Genomic DNA, 20,535 nt, shown 5'->3' with positions numbered 1-20,535 from the left:
GCTTCTCTTTGATTTGTTATTCAAAATAAATTAAGTTCTTTAATAGGAAAGATTATTTTTAAGAACTCAAATGAATTGGTGGAAAGATAAAACAAAGCAAAAAAAAAAAAAGGATTCTCACAAACAGAAGGTCTTTCACATATGTATACTTATTCAATGTCGCAGGGCTGAAATGTAAAATTAAATTCAAAGACATTTGAGATGAAAACTTGGACAACAGCCTCACAACACCAGTTATCAGTAAGATGAATTAGCAAAAACGATTCAAAGGTAAGTGATTCTCTTGATTAAATGCCAAGCTAGAAATCAGAGTAAAGCAGAAACAATCATTTCAGAGAAATGAAAATTAGATTAAAAGTGTCCAACCTTCCTTTACATATTAACGTTACTACGAATATATTCAAAAAACAAAGTAAACATATCTTCATTTAGTCCAACAGTAATACATAACTGATACAGAGATAAGTATGACTGGCTCTGAGCGCCAACAACAATCACTGGGGATGGTGGCTGTGCACAGTCCCTGGCTACTCTGCAATGCTTGCTTTGTCCCCTTTCTGATTCCTCCCTTTCTACTTCTTTTTGATTCCCTGTCTTTTCATGTTTCGTCCACACCATCACCATCAAAGCAGCTAACCAAACCCTATGGATCATTAAAACCAATCCTACATAACGCCTGACGTTTAGGGAGACAGTCAAGTTCAAAAGGCTCTCCAGTGCTTGGATCAACAAAAAGGAAACGTGTCATTTCTTGTACTACAGTTTTCCTCATTGTCATGTCCTTTTCCTTCAGGCAACCACTGCCTGAACCATAGTCCTTGTGTTTTAATCCAATCAAAGTTACCAAACAGTACTCCTGCTTTCTGTGTAGGAGAGTGATGAAAACCAGCACTCGCTTCTACCAAGTCAGTTCCACACTCAGCAGCCTTCACAGAGGACACGCTATACGCAGAGTTCGAAGTCCAAAGCTGGAAGTGTGGTCAAAAACCTTCTGACCCTGTCAATCTTCACCCACCACTCAGCGAGCAGACCAACGGTCTGTTCACTATCCTCCCAACCCTCAGCTGGTTCATTCTTGTTGCTTAACCAAGGCTCACTATAGCTTAAACTAATGCCTCTCCCCTGCGTCTGACTAACCTTGTCTTTCCACAGTTTAAGTCAAATCCTTTCTTGGAGGCCAGTATGATCTCATCTTCTTCTAAGTACTTAACATTACTAATGGTGTATAATATCTGTTAACCAGATACATTTTATTTTAAAGTGAGAACAGGCTTTAGAATTCTGACTCCTACTTAACCTTTAAGACTTAACTTAAACACTGTTCACCTGTCACTTTGTACTTGAACGTCCAGCATCTTTAGACGCAGGTCAATTACTGCACTCACAGTAATAAGTGTGCATGTGTGTACATATTTTTACATATTTTTAAGCACATTTTTAACTTTAATTATATGCTACTTCTCTTGAGGTCTGTGAGTACCTCAAGTGTAACGGTGGGACAGTAATACTTGTAATCTCAAGTACACGTCACAAAGGAACTAATAACCATCAAGCGAGTAACAAATATGTGGGAAATGGACAAAAGGGAAGGAATGTAAGTACATAAGTGAAAGAAAAATAAACTAATAAACTTATTTCCTTCAAGAGAGGGCTTATCTTACTCATTTCTTGGTCCCCCAGAAATAAACAGGCACTTCTATCTGCCCAAAAGTACAGAGGTGGTTAGGAGGATGAGAGCATAAATTTCCTAATTCAGAGCAGCTCAGCTGTTCTCCTAGAATTACAATTCTTATCTGTCACTTTAACCACATCATGCCTTATATTCTTTAACTTCTATGTACATAAGTCCTTTTTCCCTACTATAGTGCCATAACCCTAAAAGTATAGATCATACTTATTTATCTCTCAAAATGGAGACTAAATTCTGACTGATGAGATGAATAAAAGTTACGGGGGCATTATCTTTAAAATCTGAGCTAAAGGGACTACATAATACACTTCTACCAGTTTCATGATATTTAGGAAGGATTTAAAAACTGAATGTGAAAGATTTTAATTTTTATAACAGGAATAAACTAATAAAAGAAGCCATTAACAAAGAGAACCCAAGGGGTGTTAAAGACTACACTGACAACTTTTAGAATCCTTTCAGAATATACAGACATTTCTGCAGAACATTCTGAACCTGAAGGAAGAGGTCCCAAAATTCAGTAGACCAAACGATAAGGAAATACTCCAACAGTGACCTAAGTCCTCACATGTAGGAAGATTTCTGTTTGGGTAGCTATGCCAGACTCACCCCAAGTTCGTCATCATCGGAATTATCAAAGATGTTGTCTAAGTCATGCAGGGAAGGTGCCAGATCTGTCACCTGTGTAAGGCTACTGGAGCCAGCTCTGCCAGCAGCATTATCCTGCCGGACATCTGCAGAAAAGGAGGCAAAGACGCAGAATGAGCAACTTCATCCAGAGAGAAGGAGTGAGGAGAGGACATGGATCTCAATGAGCAAGACCTGCCTGTGAATTTTTTCCCTAGGTTTTCAGTTAAATTTAGAGACAATTATTTCCAAATGCGTTTATCAGTTTTGAAAGTAACTGAAAAACAAACTATGAAAAATTAAAGATGGGATCAAATTATTACTATTACAGTAAAAATATGATTCTAAATCGAGAAGCATCTCCCTTGCATTTTACTTTAGCAACAATCCAAGTGAGGCAAATAATCGTTGTACACACCTGTTTTAGTAGCAGAACTGAAAATAGACATGGCATTTTTCCCATCAGGCACCGGCGTGGAATGACCTGGTGTAGTGACATCCTTGGTACCAAATCCATCCTCTGACTGTATAATAAATTCAGCCAAACAAAACACATGAACACCAACCCAAAGTGTGGAATATGAGGGAGAACACAAAGAATTAGAGGGTAGAATGGAACTTGTTATGAGCACAAGTATGATAAATCATGGTCTATGCAACCAAGGGAAATAAAAGATATGTCCTTTTCCTTGAATTTAAACAGAAACCAAAACTCCCATACTGTCCCTTCAATTCTATGGAATATTCTGAGTCAATCTGGGTTTTATGCCTAACTAGTACTGGTGGCATTTGATTACAGACTTGCCATGGTGTTAAACGCTGCCTTGAATAACATTTCAGATACTGAATTATGGTTCAAGCTTTCTGGATCTAGATAGATCTCTATCAAGGAATCTCTGAAGCATTCTCCTGAACTGTACAGACCTCTTTTAATTATCTTATTTCCTCTATTCTCAAGAATACCCCTTTAAATGGCCCAGTATTTTGGAATGTTTTAAAATTTAAGGCTAAAGACAGCAGACACCCCCAGTACTCATTTTAATGACAATGAAACCAGTAAAATTAATACTGACACAATCTAGGAGTAGTGTTGATATTAATTCAGATAGATATATAGGTAAAGCGCTTGGTACAATAAACATACTAAGCGCTCAATAAACAACAGATATGGTTATCAACATTTTTTCCCTTACGTTTTGGATATTTTGGAATAATAATTAATAAGAAATAAGCAGGGAGCATAGGCCAACAAGAATTAGCATATGAGAGGAAACATGCACTGTACAAGCTATAGCCTGGAAAACATGAGGCTTCATTTATGTTCAGCTGACTTTTAAACAAAGGTGAGCCATGACATAAAAAGGAACAATACATTGTTCGATACAAGAGTACCAAGAGCATGAATATGGGGACAGAGCAATCAGGCAAGACTACCTCAAACATTCTGCCTCAAAAGTTTTCCCACACATGTTGTACTGACAAGGATCAAAACCCACACCATGCTGGACGCTCTCTGTGAAATGGTACCTTATTCTTTTTCAGGGAATCTTTCTCCGTCCCTTGTTTGCATTTCTTGTTTGCTGTGAAGATGTATTTTATGTCGCCATCCTCAAAGGTGTATGGATCATTGACTTCTCCCAGACTGTCTCCAGGTTGTTGAGCTAGAGGCAATGGGTCAAGGAAGTGGAGTGGCTGCGTCTGGGGCTGCTTTTCTTGCCAGATTTTAAACCGTTTGTTAGGTTGTGCTAAGAGTCTAAAAGGGAAAATAAATGCCAATTTAAGCAAGATAAGCAAAGTAAAAAGACTGATTTTTTTTAAAGCAGCATTTATAATTTAAAGCATCTGCAAAACTTAAACTTAAAAAATTTATCTCTATAAAGAAAGTTCTTTTAGAGATTATGTTCACAAATAAAACTCAGTAGGTCTTTGTAAAGAATATGCTTTTGTCTCTGATTCCATGGATTCCAGTTAAGAGCATAGATGGGCTCTAAGGACAGACTGCCTAGGTTCAAGTTCAATCTGTGTCATTTACTAACCTCGCTTCTTTCCCAGCTACGAAAAATAAGGTAGTAGTATGGTTGTGGTGAAGATAACTGAGAAGGTCTGGGTAAACTGTGAAGAATAATGGGTAGCTCAACAGCACTAAAAATAGTATTATTACTAGATGCAGGATACATACCTGAATGCATGCAAAGCCCTCCTTAAAAGTGTCAACATACAAAGAAGGCACTGACCATGATATGGAAAGTCTCATCAAGCTACATTCTCTAACAAACAGCAGGCCAAAAATAAATTAATACCAACATCCTAGATGCCACAATGAAACCTTTTATATGTCAACATGTTTAAATAACAACAGATGTGAAACCTCACAAAGAATAAAGCATTTCACTTTTTAGCATTTTCCAAATGCAGAGGCTAGAATGGTGACGAAAAGCGTTTTCATTTGGCTCTGAAGAGTGAGCATGGGGAGATGAGGAGGAAAGTCCCGACTCTCAGGACCCTATGCCATGGTCAGAGGCGATCAAGTGGGTGGTATGCAGAGTGGCCTTACCTTTGCAATGCAGTGCTCTCTGAGTTTACCTCCATTTTGGCATCACATCTGTCGCCCTGGAGCTCTGGGGGCCGGAACTCGGCATCATCAATGGGGGGGAGGCGATAACTGTGCCACCACTTGTCTGACGACTCGGGGTTTGAGGGCCTAACCCCACAGTATAAGGCTGTCTCGCTGACCTCTGCCATCAGAGGCAGTCTTTGGCCTACGAGGACAGTTCTGTCATCCAGAGTCGACAACTGCTGGAGTTCTAGCCCATTTCCATAGAGGGCTGGGTTCACAGGGACAGATGGTGGGTCCAAACTCTCTGTTTCCTGACCTCGTGGTTGAGGGCTGAGTGTTGGCGGCAGAGGGGAAATAGGGGAATGAGGTGAATCCATAGGATTCAGATTCATTTGCTTGCTTGTATTTCTGGAAGGCACGGCCATTTGTTTATCATACTTCCTACTGCTAGACACCTCTAAGGAGGAGTCCATCCCTGCCAACCCTAGCTTCTGTCCTGGTGTATCCTGCTCCATACAGAACTCGTCAGCCACAGAGGGCCTATGGTGAAATGGTATCAAGGGTCTCTTTTGCAATTTGTCTCCCTTTTCCGGTCTTTCTGTTGTTTTGTGCTTAGATGCAGGAGGTGGTAAAGATGAAGATGATGATGGTCCTGCACTGAACCCTGGTTGAGATATTGCGGGAGGTCGATTGGGTCCTACTGCACAACGTTTTAAAAGTTTATGCCTGAAATGAGAATTAAAATAAGGTCAAGAAACACACACCTGAACTATAACTGCATCACTGTAACATTACAAATATGTTCCTGCATCATTGTAACCGTACAAAAGAGATGCCTCTGACAAGGTTTTATCTTTAACGCACACACTAGATGTGTGTTCATTATTAAATACTAATTATAAATATTAATTATAAATATTAAATTATTACATAATTAACTAGGTGTTAATTATTTTTATAATGAGTAAAAACTGCAACACTCTGATGGAAAGTGGTGAATCAATCACACACAAGTTAAGCAGATAAGAGATGGACTTAATAGTGCTAACCCCCGACCAAAAGACTGATTTGAAAAACGCCCAAATCTTTCAAATTTGGTAATGACCGCAGATAATGTATTCAGACTGCATCTTAAAACCAAGAGTAATGAGATCATTTGCCAAGAAGAGAGAAAAAAAGCTTCCAATTTCTATTTTACAACACTCTACTAACTCCGATATAGAATAGCTTATAACAGCTTGTAGTGTTGTAAATTGGGAATAAAATAATTATGTGATTCTCCCCCAAAGTGTGAAAATAAGAAAATGAGGGTCGATCCTATGAATATTTACCAGAATAAACAGACTAGAAACCTTATAGACCATTCTTATCGGAAAAAAGGGATAAAAGACAACTTTGGATCTTTCAGACTCACAAAATTAGACAGAAGTAAAAAGATGGTGAGTAAACACAAAAACAACAAACGCCTCTGTACTAAGCAGCGTAGCAAGTCTGCTTACATCCTAACACACTTCTTGGCAAGCATAGGTGTGAGATATTGTTCAGGAAGGGCCCACTAGATGATGCCAAGGTTTAATCTGTGCAACAAAGTTATACAGCAGGTCAGCCAGCTCCTCCCAATATATAAATCCACCCAGGGAAAAACGTGAGCTCTCCTGCCCGTGCAGCAGTAACTCTCTGAGGCCACTAGGGTGGCATTAAATTACTGCTGTATCACACTCAATGGTGCCCTAGTGGGCAGTAAAACGGATTTGTGTGGCATAATGGGATGGTTTAGTGGGACAGCAGGATGGCCACCCTGCCCCGTAAGGCCATTAAATAGTGTGAGGAGTGGACCATTCCATAATGGGTTTGGTAATCCTGCAGTAGATAATCTGAAAAGACTCTTGCTAAAGTCTTTGCTACTCTTAAGAAAAAAGAAAATCCTGACTTTGAAGAAGGTTGTTTAAGCATAAGGCTATTGTCAATAAGGTAAAAATTTTAAATCTCCAGGGCACAGTAAGTAGCACACTAAGTGATGAATGTCTCATCTGAAAATACCTCAATCATATCTCGCAAGGGTGCTTATTTTAAAACAGTTCAAAGAATCTTTTACATAAAAATTTTTCATTTGGATTTTCTCAGAGCATTTATCCACACCAATCCTTTGATAGATATTTTATGGTAGCCTCTTCAAAGTAAGGACTTTTTGCAAACTAGATAATCTTATAAAGTCATTTTTTTCCAATTGTATTTAACGACCCAGCCACATTATGAAATAGTTACAATTAGGGATACACCAGTGAGTAACCGACTATCATAGCAAATCTCTGAATAGGTAAGAGGCCTCAGTGAAGCAGTGAGGTAGCAGGAAATCAGGCTCAAAACGCTAACTGTATGGGTGGTCCAGTGGTGGGAAGGAACCAGAAGCAGGGCCAAATAGTGTAGAAACACATGGTGGCTAAAAGAATGAGACAAGTAGAATTACTATCAGAGACATTTCAAAGGAAATCAATGTGAAATGCAAAGATAAAATTCATCTATAAAATAAAGAAAAATAGGGGCGCCTGGTAGCGCAGTCGTTAATCGTCTGCCTTCGGATCAGGGCGTGATCCCAGAGTTCTGGGATCGAGCCCCACATCAGGCTCCTCCGCTGGGAGCCTGGTTCTTTCTCTCCCACTCCCCCAGCTTGTGTTCCCTCTCTTGCTGGCTGTCTCTCTGTCAAATAAATAAATAAAATCTTAAAAAAAAAAAAAATTAAAAAAATAAAATAAAATGAAGAAAATAATAAATGATAAAGTTTCTAGGCTGAAAAGGGAAAACTGTGATAAAAATGACTGCAACAGGATACCTAACTTGTGAGAAAACACACGTCAATATTAAGGATATTTCTTAAAGGCACCCCCCAAAATATAAGACCAGAGTATATACCAGAAGTCAGGTATAGAGATAAATACCTGGAAGTCAATGGAATGAAATGCATAACTAAAAAAAGACCTGAAAGTATAAGAATCTGGTGAGGAAACAGAGGAATGACTCCAGAGGACAAAAGAAAAAGTGCTATTTATTTACACTTCAGGTCAAAATAATTCAAGGGAGCAAATAAAAATATGACACAGAAATCAGCAAAGTTTATTTTTAACAGGTGAAAAAAATCTAGATTAAGGAAAGGAGGAGCAAAAATAAGATGAGGGCACAAGAAAAGCTAAATACACTAACATTTTTATCCTAGGTACTTTCTAAAGGTGGCCCATAACTTGCCTATGAGCTGTTTAGAAATCAATGTTAATAAGAAAAGGCTTTTTGTCACACAATTTAAAATGGCCTAGAAACAGAAGTAAAACAGGTATTCAGCTAGTGTACCATACCTATCCTGAGACTAGAAAGAGATTCTCACATGCTCAGAGAGGACCCTTACTGAACAAACAACTTCTTCAAAAACACCCTCCTTAAAAAACCAATAATGCACATTTCATTAGGCTGATACTTACAACGTCTCTCAAAAAAAGCTGACTAGAAAGGCAGAGCTTGATAAAAGAGAATCAACGTAAGGGGCAGGGGAGGACGGGAAGATGGTGTCAAAACTCTGGCTTAAGTTGTGTACACACATACACACACACACACACACATAGTTTGCACATATTCTCAGGCGTCATGTGATTCCTCCCTAACCCAAACCAACTTATTTATGTCACATTAAGAACCCCTATCTAAACTAAGGAAATGAATGGCCATTCTCTTAATATACTTTATCTCAACAGAACTTTTTCTAAGTGTTGAGCAGTATCAAATATAAAAATATGTACCTTGGAAGCAAAGCTACTCTAAGTTGCTCATTAAGTGAGTAATCACCATCACATTCTCAACAGTCAACTGAGCTAGGGGTAAGGCCAACATACACCTAAGAAATCTAAGAACTGGGGCGCCTGGCTGGCTCAGATGGTTAAGAGTCTGACTCTTGATTTCGGCTCAGGTCATGATCTCAGGGTCATGAGATCAGACCCCACATCTGGCTCTGTGCTCAGCTGTATGCTTGAGATTCTCTCTCTCCCTCTCCGTCTGCCCCTCCCCTTGCTTGCGCCCACTTTGCACTCTCTAGCATGTGTGCGAAGTAAATAAATAAAATCTTAGAAAGAAAGAAAGAAAAAAGAGAGAGAGAGAGAGGAGGGAGAAATCTAAGAACCCTAATGAAAGCCCATGACAAGAAGACTCTTCATTACCACAAGGAATGGTTAAGTCAAGGTAATATCCAAGAGAGCAAAAATTTTCTACAGAAATCAATTTAGGGTTCTATTCAAATATCTAAATGAATGAACAACAATTTTAGCTTTTGGCAGGTGTTGTTACCAAATACCTACGTCAAGCATCAAAACACAGCAGCACCGATAACAAAACAAAATATCTAAGGAAGGTCTATTTAATACAAATTCTATTAACCGTAGCCAACTTAGTATTTATCTCTACTTTAAAATTAAGTATAATTAAATAAACTCATTTACAGGGGAATAGATTGTCTCATCGAACTGATGCCTTTAGTTCTGAAGTAGTTACCGTGAAGACATTTGTGGAAGCAATTTGATAACAGGGCCAGTTGTCTAATAAAGCTCTTTTTGAGTCCTGACAATAAAACTGTTATCATCTGTATATAAGAAAAGACCTATCTTTTCCTTCTCTACTGTAGGAGGAAGACTGAAAACAAAACAAAATAAAATGATGAGGAAGAAGTGGTCTGAGAGTCCAGAAGATAGCCAGCAAAAGGTGCCACCATTCTACCCGACTCCTGTTTGGCCTTTTCTACTACCTACCTAGAACAGGAACAGCTGACTCTTTGGGTTGGATCCACAAAATCCCAAGTAGCAGGATTATTAGCAGGCTCTTCTTCAAGAGTTGGAGTTGACATTTGGCTCCTCCTAAGAAAGGTTAAAAATATGACATGAGATAATATTCATACCTCGATGGCGGGTGGGGGAGGGATGTTTTAGAAGACCTGAATACATTTCACATAGTAATGTTATCTATGATAGATAGCTCAGAGCAATCCAAGGGTGGGGAAAAGAACCAACCTGTTCTATGCACTAGAAGAAGCAAGATTCAAAATATTTCTATTTAAGTCTAACGTACGTTTTAACATGGGTGACAGAGCAATTAAAACACTATCTGGCACTATTGGTGGTTGCTTTAAAAAGTCACTTAATTTTGTAGAAATAACTTAAATTTTTCAAATTATCTTTTCGCAGCATCTGTGAATTATATGCCCTGAAGACAGACTGTTTAAACCACTCTCAAAACTCCTATACTCGCTAGCATTTAAGCAGCACTCTATGCTTGTAACGTGAATTAAAGACGAGAAAAAAATTACCTCCTACTTGTCACTAGTAATTGGTAGCAAAAAGCAGATGTCTATTATTACATAGTGACAACAAGAACACTGGGCAGTATTTCTGTATTGCCAATTTTGCTACAGCTGATACTGCAAAGTGCTCCAATGACAGCTCTAAACAGACTTCTCTTGCTCTCCACCCTCCCTTGCCCTTCTGGGTGTCTCACTGCCCTGTTCTGTGCTGCCAATTCAAGGGGCTGTTAGAGATGGTGGAGGTGACAGGTTAGTGGTGATAAAAATCAAAGACAGCAAATGAGAGGAAAAGAAAAAGAAAATGTTAACTTGGAAATTATCCAGGCATTGTAGATAGAGGTAAAAACATCTGTACCAATTATTCTAGAGCAAAGGATCATTTTTAAGTGACCAGAAATACCTTTTTAATTCTAGAACATGACATATACTCTCCCGCTGCAATTATTTTAGATTTTATGTACATCTTCTTCAGCAGCCTATTCTAGAACCAATTCACTGAGAAATAAATATATAGTATGAATTTCCTAAAAGCTTGATCCACATGACAGGTTTTATAACTGTATATAAAGCTCTTAAATAGTAGTGACTGAAGAAACATTTAACTGATTTCTTTTTTTTTTTTTCCTAAAGATTCTGTTTATTTATTTGACACCAAGGCAGCCAATGAAAGAAACAGCCAGTGAGAGAGAGACAAGCAAGGGGAGTGGGAAAGGAAGAAGCAGGCTCCCAGCAGAGGAGCCTGATGTGGGGCTCGATCCCAGAACGCCGGGATCACGCCCTGAGCCGAAGGCAGACGCTTAACGACTGAGCCACCCAGGCGCCCCAACATTTAACTGATTTCTAAAAGGAGTCAACTTTTTAGCAGTTCTTGGCAAGAGTGTCCATATTTACTCTGTTCTAGAGAATGAAAACTCCTTTGTGTACTGCCTCACTCCAAAAAGGAGACATGTCAGTTATATCAAAAGAGATGTGAAAATATGCTGAATATGTTTATGTAAATCTTGGTAAGTGGAAGAGTATTTATTGACTACTATTTATGATCATTCATGTAATTAAAATAATCACCACCAGCAGTCTCTTCTTAGAATCCATTCTTCCTCTTTTCCAAAAATATGTTAAGGAAGGCAGGGAGGAGAGCAAGAGGAGAAGTGGCGGGGAAGGAAAGAAGCAAATTCAGGTAGGGAAAGAAAAGAATATGGCTTCCCCAAATCAACCAAAGGAAGCACAGCAGGTGGTAAACACCCCTCTGTCATCAGTTCAGTTCAGAACTGTATTGTCATTTAAAACAGAAGGCTGATGTCACAAAAAATGTGACAAAGAAGGTCATTTCCCTTTGTAAATAGAAAACATTCATAAATTGGTATAAGAAGGAAAACCAAACCCACTGACTACTGTCCTAAGCCATCTGTGCTAAAAAATGTCAGATGAATACTGTGCCAATCTTGAGATAATCAGGAACTTCAAAATTCCCTAGATAATCAAGTCAAGTAAAGGAAACATCTTTAACATCCTTGCATTGAATTTTGCACTATTATGTTCAAAAAGATGAACTACCAATCCAAGGACCTCTCAGGTTTGGTCGCACAATGGTACAATGTGATTGACACTCTTCACATACTAATCAAAGAGATGGTGTAACTAAACCATGATCCAGACGTAATGCAAAAGTCATACTTGGACTGGGTTCTGTTGAGGATGCATTCCTTCCAGACTCGATGGACCATGTGATTGTGGAGTTTTGGAGGAATCTTCCCCGATCTCTTTGGACTGTGCATAGTTATCATCCCCCCATCTTGGGAGCCTAGGTGACTGACCGCACTCTGCGTACCTCCACTCTCCCCTGGAAAAGAGAGACAATTTGGGGATGTGAAAATTATCTGGAAAGGTCTCCTAGTACACAGACTGCAAGCTTATTTAACAGAAATGTTTTGATTGTTGAAACTCATATTATTCATGTAGCTTTGCCCCTACCCACTGGCAATAACACTATCTGTAGCTCCGAGCATAATTTGTGTGTACTGGCACTTTGCATGGTTCTTTGTGTTCTAGCTAAAATAGTTCATCACATCAACACTCACACACCCCAAGGGCATACCCATACAGAGGCATTCCGACTCTACAGTATTGAGAGACAATTTTCTTGTAAAGGCTCATACATCATACTATTAAAGATGTAAACATGAATAGATTGTTTTAAATTTTTAAATCCACAATGCAATAAATAAGTTTCAAGGCAAAACAAAACAGCAGAGGGAGCTTTCTGCTCATTTAGCTAAAAACTGTGTAGCAATTGCACGTAGTGCCCTGGGTCAGAGAAAGAACTTAATGGCACAAAGCTTTTAACAAGGTCAAATTTCAAATTCGTGTGTGGAACTGTTTGTCCTTATGCCTGACACTATTTATGAAAGCTTAGTGCTAAAACACTGAAAGAGGTTATCTCGACATTCTGTATCAGAGGATTATTCACTAGTTTCTAATAACTCCACTTAGCTTTTCCAACTATGGTTGGTATGTAATCCCATTTCTCTCTATTAGGTCCACTATGATTACTGATAACACTGATCTTTGGTTATATTATGAGTATTTTACTATTTCTATCTGATACAAGACAAATACTGAAGTCAATTTCCAGTATTAAATTCTGATTCAATTACTTTCATCTATTTGACTTAATAAATATATTGTGGGTTTTGTTCTCAATAGAACTATGATATAAAACATCTTGACCGAAATAATCAATTTTAAGCACTCTGGAAATCTCCACCCTCATCTGAAAAATAAACAAACAACCTTATACCACAAATTAATAGTCCTGATACACTGGAACACAACCATCATATGAGCTGAATGGTTAGGCTTAGTTCTATTTAAAAAACAAAAACAAAAACCAGTATCAAAATGCTTACATTCTAAGGAACTGAAGATTGCTTGCTTGTTTCCTACAAAAGTATTATTATATTACAAATTAGATAAATTAAAGGAGACAAAAATTTGGTCTTTCATTGTTATCTTTCATCTTAAAAGTTCCCTGACTTGTTCTGTGGTACAAAATAATTCATTTCAATTTTACAATGGATTTTCAAATGCTTATTATAAAACTAGAATAAGCAGAGAAGCAAACAGAAGTAGAACACATAACCCTTTGCTCCCGAACACCTTACAATTTAGCTAAAGAGATCATATGTCCATGGTTATCATACAGGATTAATTTATGACCAAAAAATGAGAGGGGTGGGGAAAATAAGGCACGGTCTTTTCAGATTAAAGTTGGGTTAACGCTTTTCAGTAGCTTTTAATGATTCAACTAAAATGGGGATGATACCTTGTAGGGAATTAGACAAGACCTGTATTCCATGCTGTCAAATACATACTGAATATTGTTTCTCAAAATCACCTTCATAAACAGAAGACGCAAGTGGAGGTGCCTATCCACGTGAGGCGTGAATGATTTCACCAAAACCAGCTGGCTCTCCTAGGTCCCCTGCTAATCTAGAACATTCTTGGTCATTTTAAGGGAAAAGGGAACCCACTTTGTCCTACAGCTAGGAAAACATGGCGATGCTCAATGTGAGTCAACTGCAAAGTGACAGGGCTGAACAGCATTGTCTCTGATGGAGCATTACGAGTCCTAAGCTATAATTCATTGTATCATGATGTGAAAACTAAGATAAATTCATTTTACAACAAAGATTCCAGTTGCTTTTATTTAGTTAGTTGGTTTTAGAGACTGAGGAGGCATCAGGGGATTTATTTGCCCAGGGCTTAGCACAACGACACACACAGAGTCAGACAGGAAGTAATTTGAAGACCCAGAGTTAGGAAGGCCATACTGAAAACCACAGTAAACAAAACCTGGTGTTTTTGAATTGTGAGATTTAGAGTTCCTAACTGATCAGACGCCAGGACATCGTGTGTACAGCAGGCTTTCAATTTTAAATTGAATACAAATTTCCCTAAGTACCAGGCAAAACAAAAACAAACAGATAAACAAAAACTGATGACAACTTACATAGTGCACAACTTACTTAGTGCAATTGTTTAAAATCCAAACTTCAATATGAAATGTGATCAAAATGTCTCAAAATACTTATAAATCTAGTCTCTATATCAATACATCTTCTCTATGATGATTATTAAAAAGTTTGTAAAAGTATTTTTTTTTCTTCTTTTTTAATAAAAACTGAGAAAATCCTTTCAAAAGGATCATCCAAATTCTCTGCCCCACTGTATTAGAGTTGGATGTCCCTTTTTTTTTTTTTTTTTTTTTACTGTCTTAGCAACTGCATGGCTCCTAAAGACAGAGGCTGCCTGTTGCCCACTTCTATGCCCTCCACACTGTATCTGAGAAACTCCTTCTAGATAATATAATCCTGTTCTGAGTACTGCTTCAAATTGCTTATGCCACCATTTGTATACTGCTTTGCTGCCTACAGAGTGCTATCAAGTACTTTTCCTACTATGTATAACAGCTCTGTCAAATACATAGTATTTAACAGAGAATGAAACGGAGGCTCCTTTATGAGAGGAATTCTCATACAGGCCAACTCACCTAGTAAAAGCTACATAGCCATATTTTTAAATTAGGTGTGCTCAATCACAATGTCTATACTTGTCCTCAGTATATTGCTTAACCATGAACATTTACTGAACACTCTCCACATGCCAAGCACCATGCTAGAAACTCTGAAATACTGTCTTATCTAACCTCATGAAAATAGCCACGTAAGTGTGTATCATGCCGGATAGTCTGTTTTCAGTTCAGCAGCCAAGACTTGATCTACTCTGATGCTTTCGCTAACATGGCCCACATTAAAAAGCCTATAAATAATCTCACTTCAGCTCAAGTCTGATGAATATCCTTTCCTTAGTGACTAGATTTCCAATTAAAATGAAGTCAACTACAACAACCAAAAAGTTAATACAGAAAATATACTACTCCAAAGAAGGCAAAATGCTCCCAATTTAAACGATTTCTGAATTTTTTCATGAAGGAAATTTTTTTAAAGTTTCATATATAATTAATACTTATCATTAATGTAGACAGATTACTGACAGAACAAAGCATCTTACTGAGAGCTGCTGAATGCCAGTCTACCTTTATAATATACCAAGAAAAGAATTATTCCAGACTTGCCCCTGGCTGGCAATGGCCAAGTGGGCAAATGCTTCAGCCATTTTTTGATTTTGTGTTTTCCATTTAAGGAAAAAAAGAGCAACCTACACCATGTCCCCTGATTATGTGTGTCTGTCTGTGTGCACGTGCGTACATGTGTGTAAAGGGACAGATGTGTGTATAGAACTTAAGAGAAACAACTACACTGTCTAACTGGAATAAAGACTAATAGGGCACAATTAAAATTCTGAAGCTCATCAATTGTTGGTTGAAAATTTTCCTTGTCTATTTTGCAAAATTCCCTTGTCACTCTACCTTCATATCTTGCATAAGGCATTTCTCAACATGAGTTTTCTCATCTGCTCCATGGCAAGTGAGCTACATGGTTTTCTGTGATCTCCTCCACCTGGGATATTTCTGGATTGTACTCACCTATGACAGCCTGTTCTGGAGAGGTGGGAGGGGTAAGAGGCATCCCACAGTTACTTGGGTCCTTCACACTACCAAGTCCCTGCTGCCCCACTGTAATATGGCCTCCAGCACCGGCAACACTCTGAGGAACTGGGATGTCATTCTGAGAGATCAAAACAAATGCTGAAGGATAAACCATCCGAACACCACCTGTAAGGAACGAGAGCAAGGAGAGAACCAGGCCTGAGAAAAAGTCCATACTAGGCTTCCAACTTTATTGTTCTAGTGGTCAGAGCCAAAGCTCAATGATGAAAATGAGGTGCTCATTAGATACTGCCAAAAGTGATGTGCTCCATTCCTTCCTAAGTTAATAGCTGTTTAAGCATGTACTCCAACATTATGATAATAGCATTTGGAATACAGGGACCACTGGCGCTTCAGGCAAGATAACTACTCAGCATATACCACTGTATCAAGAGAATAAAAAAAGATGGGAAAATTATGGAGATTATTTTTGATGAATCTCAATGATTATCTTTTTAAATTAAGAAAGATGAAGAAGATAGAATAGAGTTCTTCAGGCAAAATATTTTCTCTTACCAACAATTACTTCGACTGCCACAGGGAAATCATCATCATATCCCAACTCCTCTTCTTCTTTCAATTCTTCTTTCTTTTTCAGCACCATTGGGTAGAAATACTGCCATTCCTCGATCAACTTACGGGTGGCTGGGTCTGACATCTTGTATGCTTGGCCTGTTAGCGTGCCATTTAAGCCATACGGACTTACCAGTACTAAGGCAGGGAGGAGAAACATATGTTATAGATCAGAGTAGTAACTCCTACTTAAATGTAATGCTACATATGTGGTCATTTAGGCTAAAGCCCAGCCTCACTTACTAGATATCGCTCTTTATTTCATATTGACTCCTTTTAAAGTCTTATTTTTTAAAGTTCCTCATTTTAGTACCTCTTACCCATATGCCTCTCAATGCACGCCAATTTTTAAGGAAATCAAATGGGGGAGGCAAAAAAATTAGCAGACAGCTGTAGTAACACACAACATATAAACCATTTACAAAAGCAACTATACAACCTGTTTCGTAAGAGTTTATACAATGCAAACACTGAATCTTTCATAACAAAAGAAAAACCACTTAATATATATACCCCAAAAGCTGCCTAGAACTTGAACACTCTTTCCAGGGTTTCTGAGACTTCCTAAATATCTGTTGTAATTTAAAAAACAATATACAAATAAAACTTGTAATAGCAAAAAGGTCTTGATGTACATAATACTTATTTATAACTTTAGTTACAACTGTTTTGTATATCTGTTGATGAAACAACTCTAAGTAAAACTTATTATACTCAAAGTAAAGAACTCAGAGTCCTCTATCTTTCTCTTTCAGTGTTTGACCTGATGTTATTTTCACTGAGGTAGCACAAAAATGTAGTTAACATGATGCTGCATATGACTCAGCCAGTCTGTAGCCTTGGGATGAGGCTAACCTTCACCAAACAATACTTTTCCGGAGATAAACTTTTTCTTAATCCTAATTTCTAAAAAATCTCAGCATAGTCATTAAACGAGATGTTCTTTCTTTGGATGGCTTTATTTTTTTTTTAACAGCTGGATGACATATTACATCATTCAAGACAGTGAGAGCTGTAGACATCACATATTTCTTGGTACCTTTCTGCTGTTCCTCACTGATCCAAACAGGATAAAAATACTGATTCCAACCAACACAGTTAATCAAGGGCAGTTCTTCTGTACAAATACTTCTAGGAAATTCCCATATCAATATGGTTAATTATGTTCGTTATAATTGTTTATAGGCCAATACCTGCCCTAAGAATGCCCCTCCTCCACACCAATCATGGGAAATAAGCAGGATAACATTCCACAAAAGTCTTCTATGATTCAAGGCATTAGCAACAAACCAGTAAGAACTAAAATAAGTGGTTTATGGAGACCTGATATTGGTAATATTATCTTTCCCAGCTTAGGTTAGTCACCTCAACTCAAGATTAGGAATTCCTTCTGTTCTTATCATAAATAAATGCTTTTATTTTCAGTGATAAAGTCTAGAATGAAGTTAGAGGGTCCTCAGCACCTTCATATTTAACAAAACACAGTATTTAAATACTTCTGGTAATCCATAATATGCAAATACTGTACAACTCTTAAGTGTACAGTTTCGAAACTGGATTTTGAATTTTATAGTAGTTCACACAGCAAATACCCAAAATTATGGAATGACTAGGTACATAGTTTAAAATGTATTACAAAGAGAGGGGGTTAAAAAAAAAAAAAGGTAACAATTAGGAGAGAGTTAAATGAGGATTCAATGTTCTTTTTTACCTCTAAAAAAAAAAAAGGCTCAAGTATCTTTATGGCAAGGAACAGATGTTTTCATCAAATTAAATCAGAATCATTTGTAGGAAACCAAAAAGCAATCATAAGTAATATGGAGGCTAAACACTCTTGACAGGCTGTTATGTCAATAAAAATATTTTAGTTAAATCTGTTAAAATATCAGTGTTTTTTAAAAAGCACATTGTGTGATATATTAGGACCATTTCAACCAGACATCTCTAGTAATAAATTAGATTGAACCAAAAGAGATTTTTCCAGCTGGTTCAATGTAATACTACTGCATTTAAACGTTATAACATTTAAAAAAGTTACTCACAGAAAATTCTGAATTCCAAAAACAAAACCAAAGATTTAGAATTCATGATTCAATAAAAGGGACATGGAGTTATTTTGGCAAAATCTAGGTGATTAGCTGAGAATGAATGAAAATACATAAATTAAGTTAAATTACAACCAAATACCTACAATGTAGTCTCTAATTAAAAGAAATAATAAAGATATTAACATCACTGAAAAAACTATACAACTCTAGAAACAGGATTCTGGTTGAAATTTCAAAAAAAGTAATTTTCCGTAAGTCATTATGTGCTTGAAACCATGGAACAAACAAAACAATGAAAACTTTCAAATTTTTAAGATTTGTCAATTACTCATCAAATACTTACTGATCTTCTTTGTTCTGAAGGCAATTCTCTTAAATTTTATTCCTCACTACAACTTCACCTAATGTGATAGCTCTAAAGCTTTCAGCAAAATACTAGCAAGCTTTCATTGTGAAATGGTAGTCTTTCCTTTCTTCTTCAGAAGTTGACCCTTACGCTTAGCTTTAAAATGTCCATTTAAGATAATAACTCATTCTGCAAACCCTACTGGGCAAGGTGGCTATCCACTTGGCGGGGGAGAGTAGAGGGCAGGACACTGCCATTTACTTACCTTGAAATGGTGCAGGTGAAGACTGAGCCATGTGTATATGCTCCTCATTGATCAAATAAATTGGCTGGTGTTGGGCAATCTCCACACTTGTGCATACATTACTTTCCCCATGAAGAAAGAATGTGAATGCACAGGACAAATGCTCACTAAAAAAGAAACAATGAGAAACTCAACTCTACATTTTGGTAGGAAATGAGTGCTAGGCACAGGAATTACATATCGGATATAGGTTTACTGTATCCATCACCCAGCAAAGCTTGCCTCTGATGATATTAATAGCATAAACTTCCAGTTGATTTGATCAAATAATATAACAATAACTTGCTAACAAACTAAATTAAAGATACTAGATAGTTATGCCACATTGTGAAATTTAGAAAGCTATTGTGCAGATTGCCTCTGGTTTCATTTGCATAAAGTCTCCTATGCTGACTATAAACTCCTAAGGACACAAAAAGAATCTTAACACTTTTCTACCTTCTCATGCACTAGTATCTGAACTGGCTTTTAATGGATTCTGGGGACAAAGATTAGTTTTTCTGTTTGGTATGACATAACAGTAACATCAAATTTATAAGCTTACAGCATTAAACATGGTTACAATTGTTCATCCAAAAATAGCAATTAAGGACACAGTTGTATATAAATTCCCAATACACAACTGCTAAGGTAATACAAGTCTCTAAATGGGCTGGTAATATTATATTTAATTTTTACAATTTACTTCTGATCACAAAATTTTATTAAAGCATTCCAGTTCTCCATTTTCCACACAATTAGCTAAAAATTGATAAAAATGATGTGTCTTGGAGAAAAATAATTTCAAACTTAACACAGAAGCACATTCTTTCAAAGAAAGACCAAAACTTTGGCCCTAAGCCAGTGATAATATCTCCATTTCTCAAGACAGCCCATAAGAATACCTGCCTGATGAACCAAAATCACTGTAGGCCAGGCAACCACCACTTAAAAAATCATCTCCAAGACGTGCTTCTTCTCAAAATTTCTCTAAAATATTATAAACTGCATTTTGAGTACTACAAAAAACATTAAATTTTGCTTAGGTATAAAATTAAAATGCTTTAAGGAAAAAATGAACTAAAAATGATAAAACATTCACTCTATCATACAGGCAAGCATCTATATTCTTCCTTGACAAGTATGTTGAGATAATCTGAGAAAATGGTGTGTTTTACTAGAATGTGAAGTTTCAACAATAGGAAACACCTATCTTGATATTTAGCACAACAGAGTAAACAAGATAATAACCAAAAATTTTTAAGAATTTTGAAAAATGTAAATACCCCCTTGACACCATATTCTAAGTTTTAAGTTCACAAGGAGGAAATGACACCTACAATTTAAATGTATACAGGTATAAGACAGTTATTAACGGTAAAAATGCATGGTCCTTTACAAAAGTGGTATTAGAAACCTATCATCCTCAACACACAACATTATGTCTCCCTCATAAAGAGAACCAAAATAT

At 37.2% G+C, this 20,535-nt stretch overlaps 1 protein-coding gene across 2 annotated transcripts in view; it reads right to left on the bottom strand.

Moving 5' to 3' along the window:
* Positions 1 to 20,535, bottom strand: part of MED13L (mediator complex subunit 13L) — a 295,013-nt gene that overhangs the window by 44,920 nt on the left and 229,558 nt on the right. For both annotated transcript variants that reach the window (XM_026514953.4, XM_048221460.2), the window contains exons 5-13: positions 19,047 to 19,192; positions 16,331 to 16,525; positions 15,752 to 15,940; positions 11,881 to 12,046; positions 9,659 to 9,763; positions 4,872 to 5,600; positions 3,845 to 4,070; positions 2,736 to 2,841; positions 2,300 to 2,424 (exon numbers count right to left, since the gene is read on the bottom strand). In XM_026514953.4, coding sequence (XP_026370738.1) covers positions 2,300 to 2,424; positions 2,736 to 2,841; positions 3,845 to 4,070; positions 4,872 to 5,600; positions 9,659 to 9,763; positions 11,881 to 12,046; positions 15,752 to 15,940; positions 16,331 to 16,525; positions 19,047 to 19,192 — 1,987 coding nt within the window. The remainder of the gene's footprint in view (positions 1 to 2,299; positions 2,425 to 2,735; positions 2,842 to 3,844; positions 4,071 to 4,871; positions 5,601 to 9,658; positions 9,764 to 11,880; positions 12,047 to 15,751; positions 15,941 to 16,330; positions 16,526 to 19,046; positions 19,193 to 20,535) is intronic.

Source organism: Ursus arctos, unplaced genomic scaffold (genome assembly GCF_023065955.2).
Source record: "Ursus arctos isolate Adak ecotype North America unplaced genomic scaffold, UrsArc2.0 scaffold_34, whole genome shotgun sequence".
NCBI classification, from domain to species: domain Eukaryota; kingdom Metazoa; phylum Chordata; class Mammalia; order Carnivora; family Ursidae; genus Ursus; species Ursus arctos.
The sequence above is the reverse complement of the archived record's forward strand: the minus strand, read 5'-3'. Positions and strand labels throughout refer to the sequence as shown.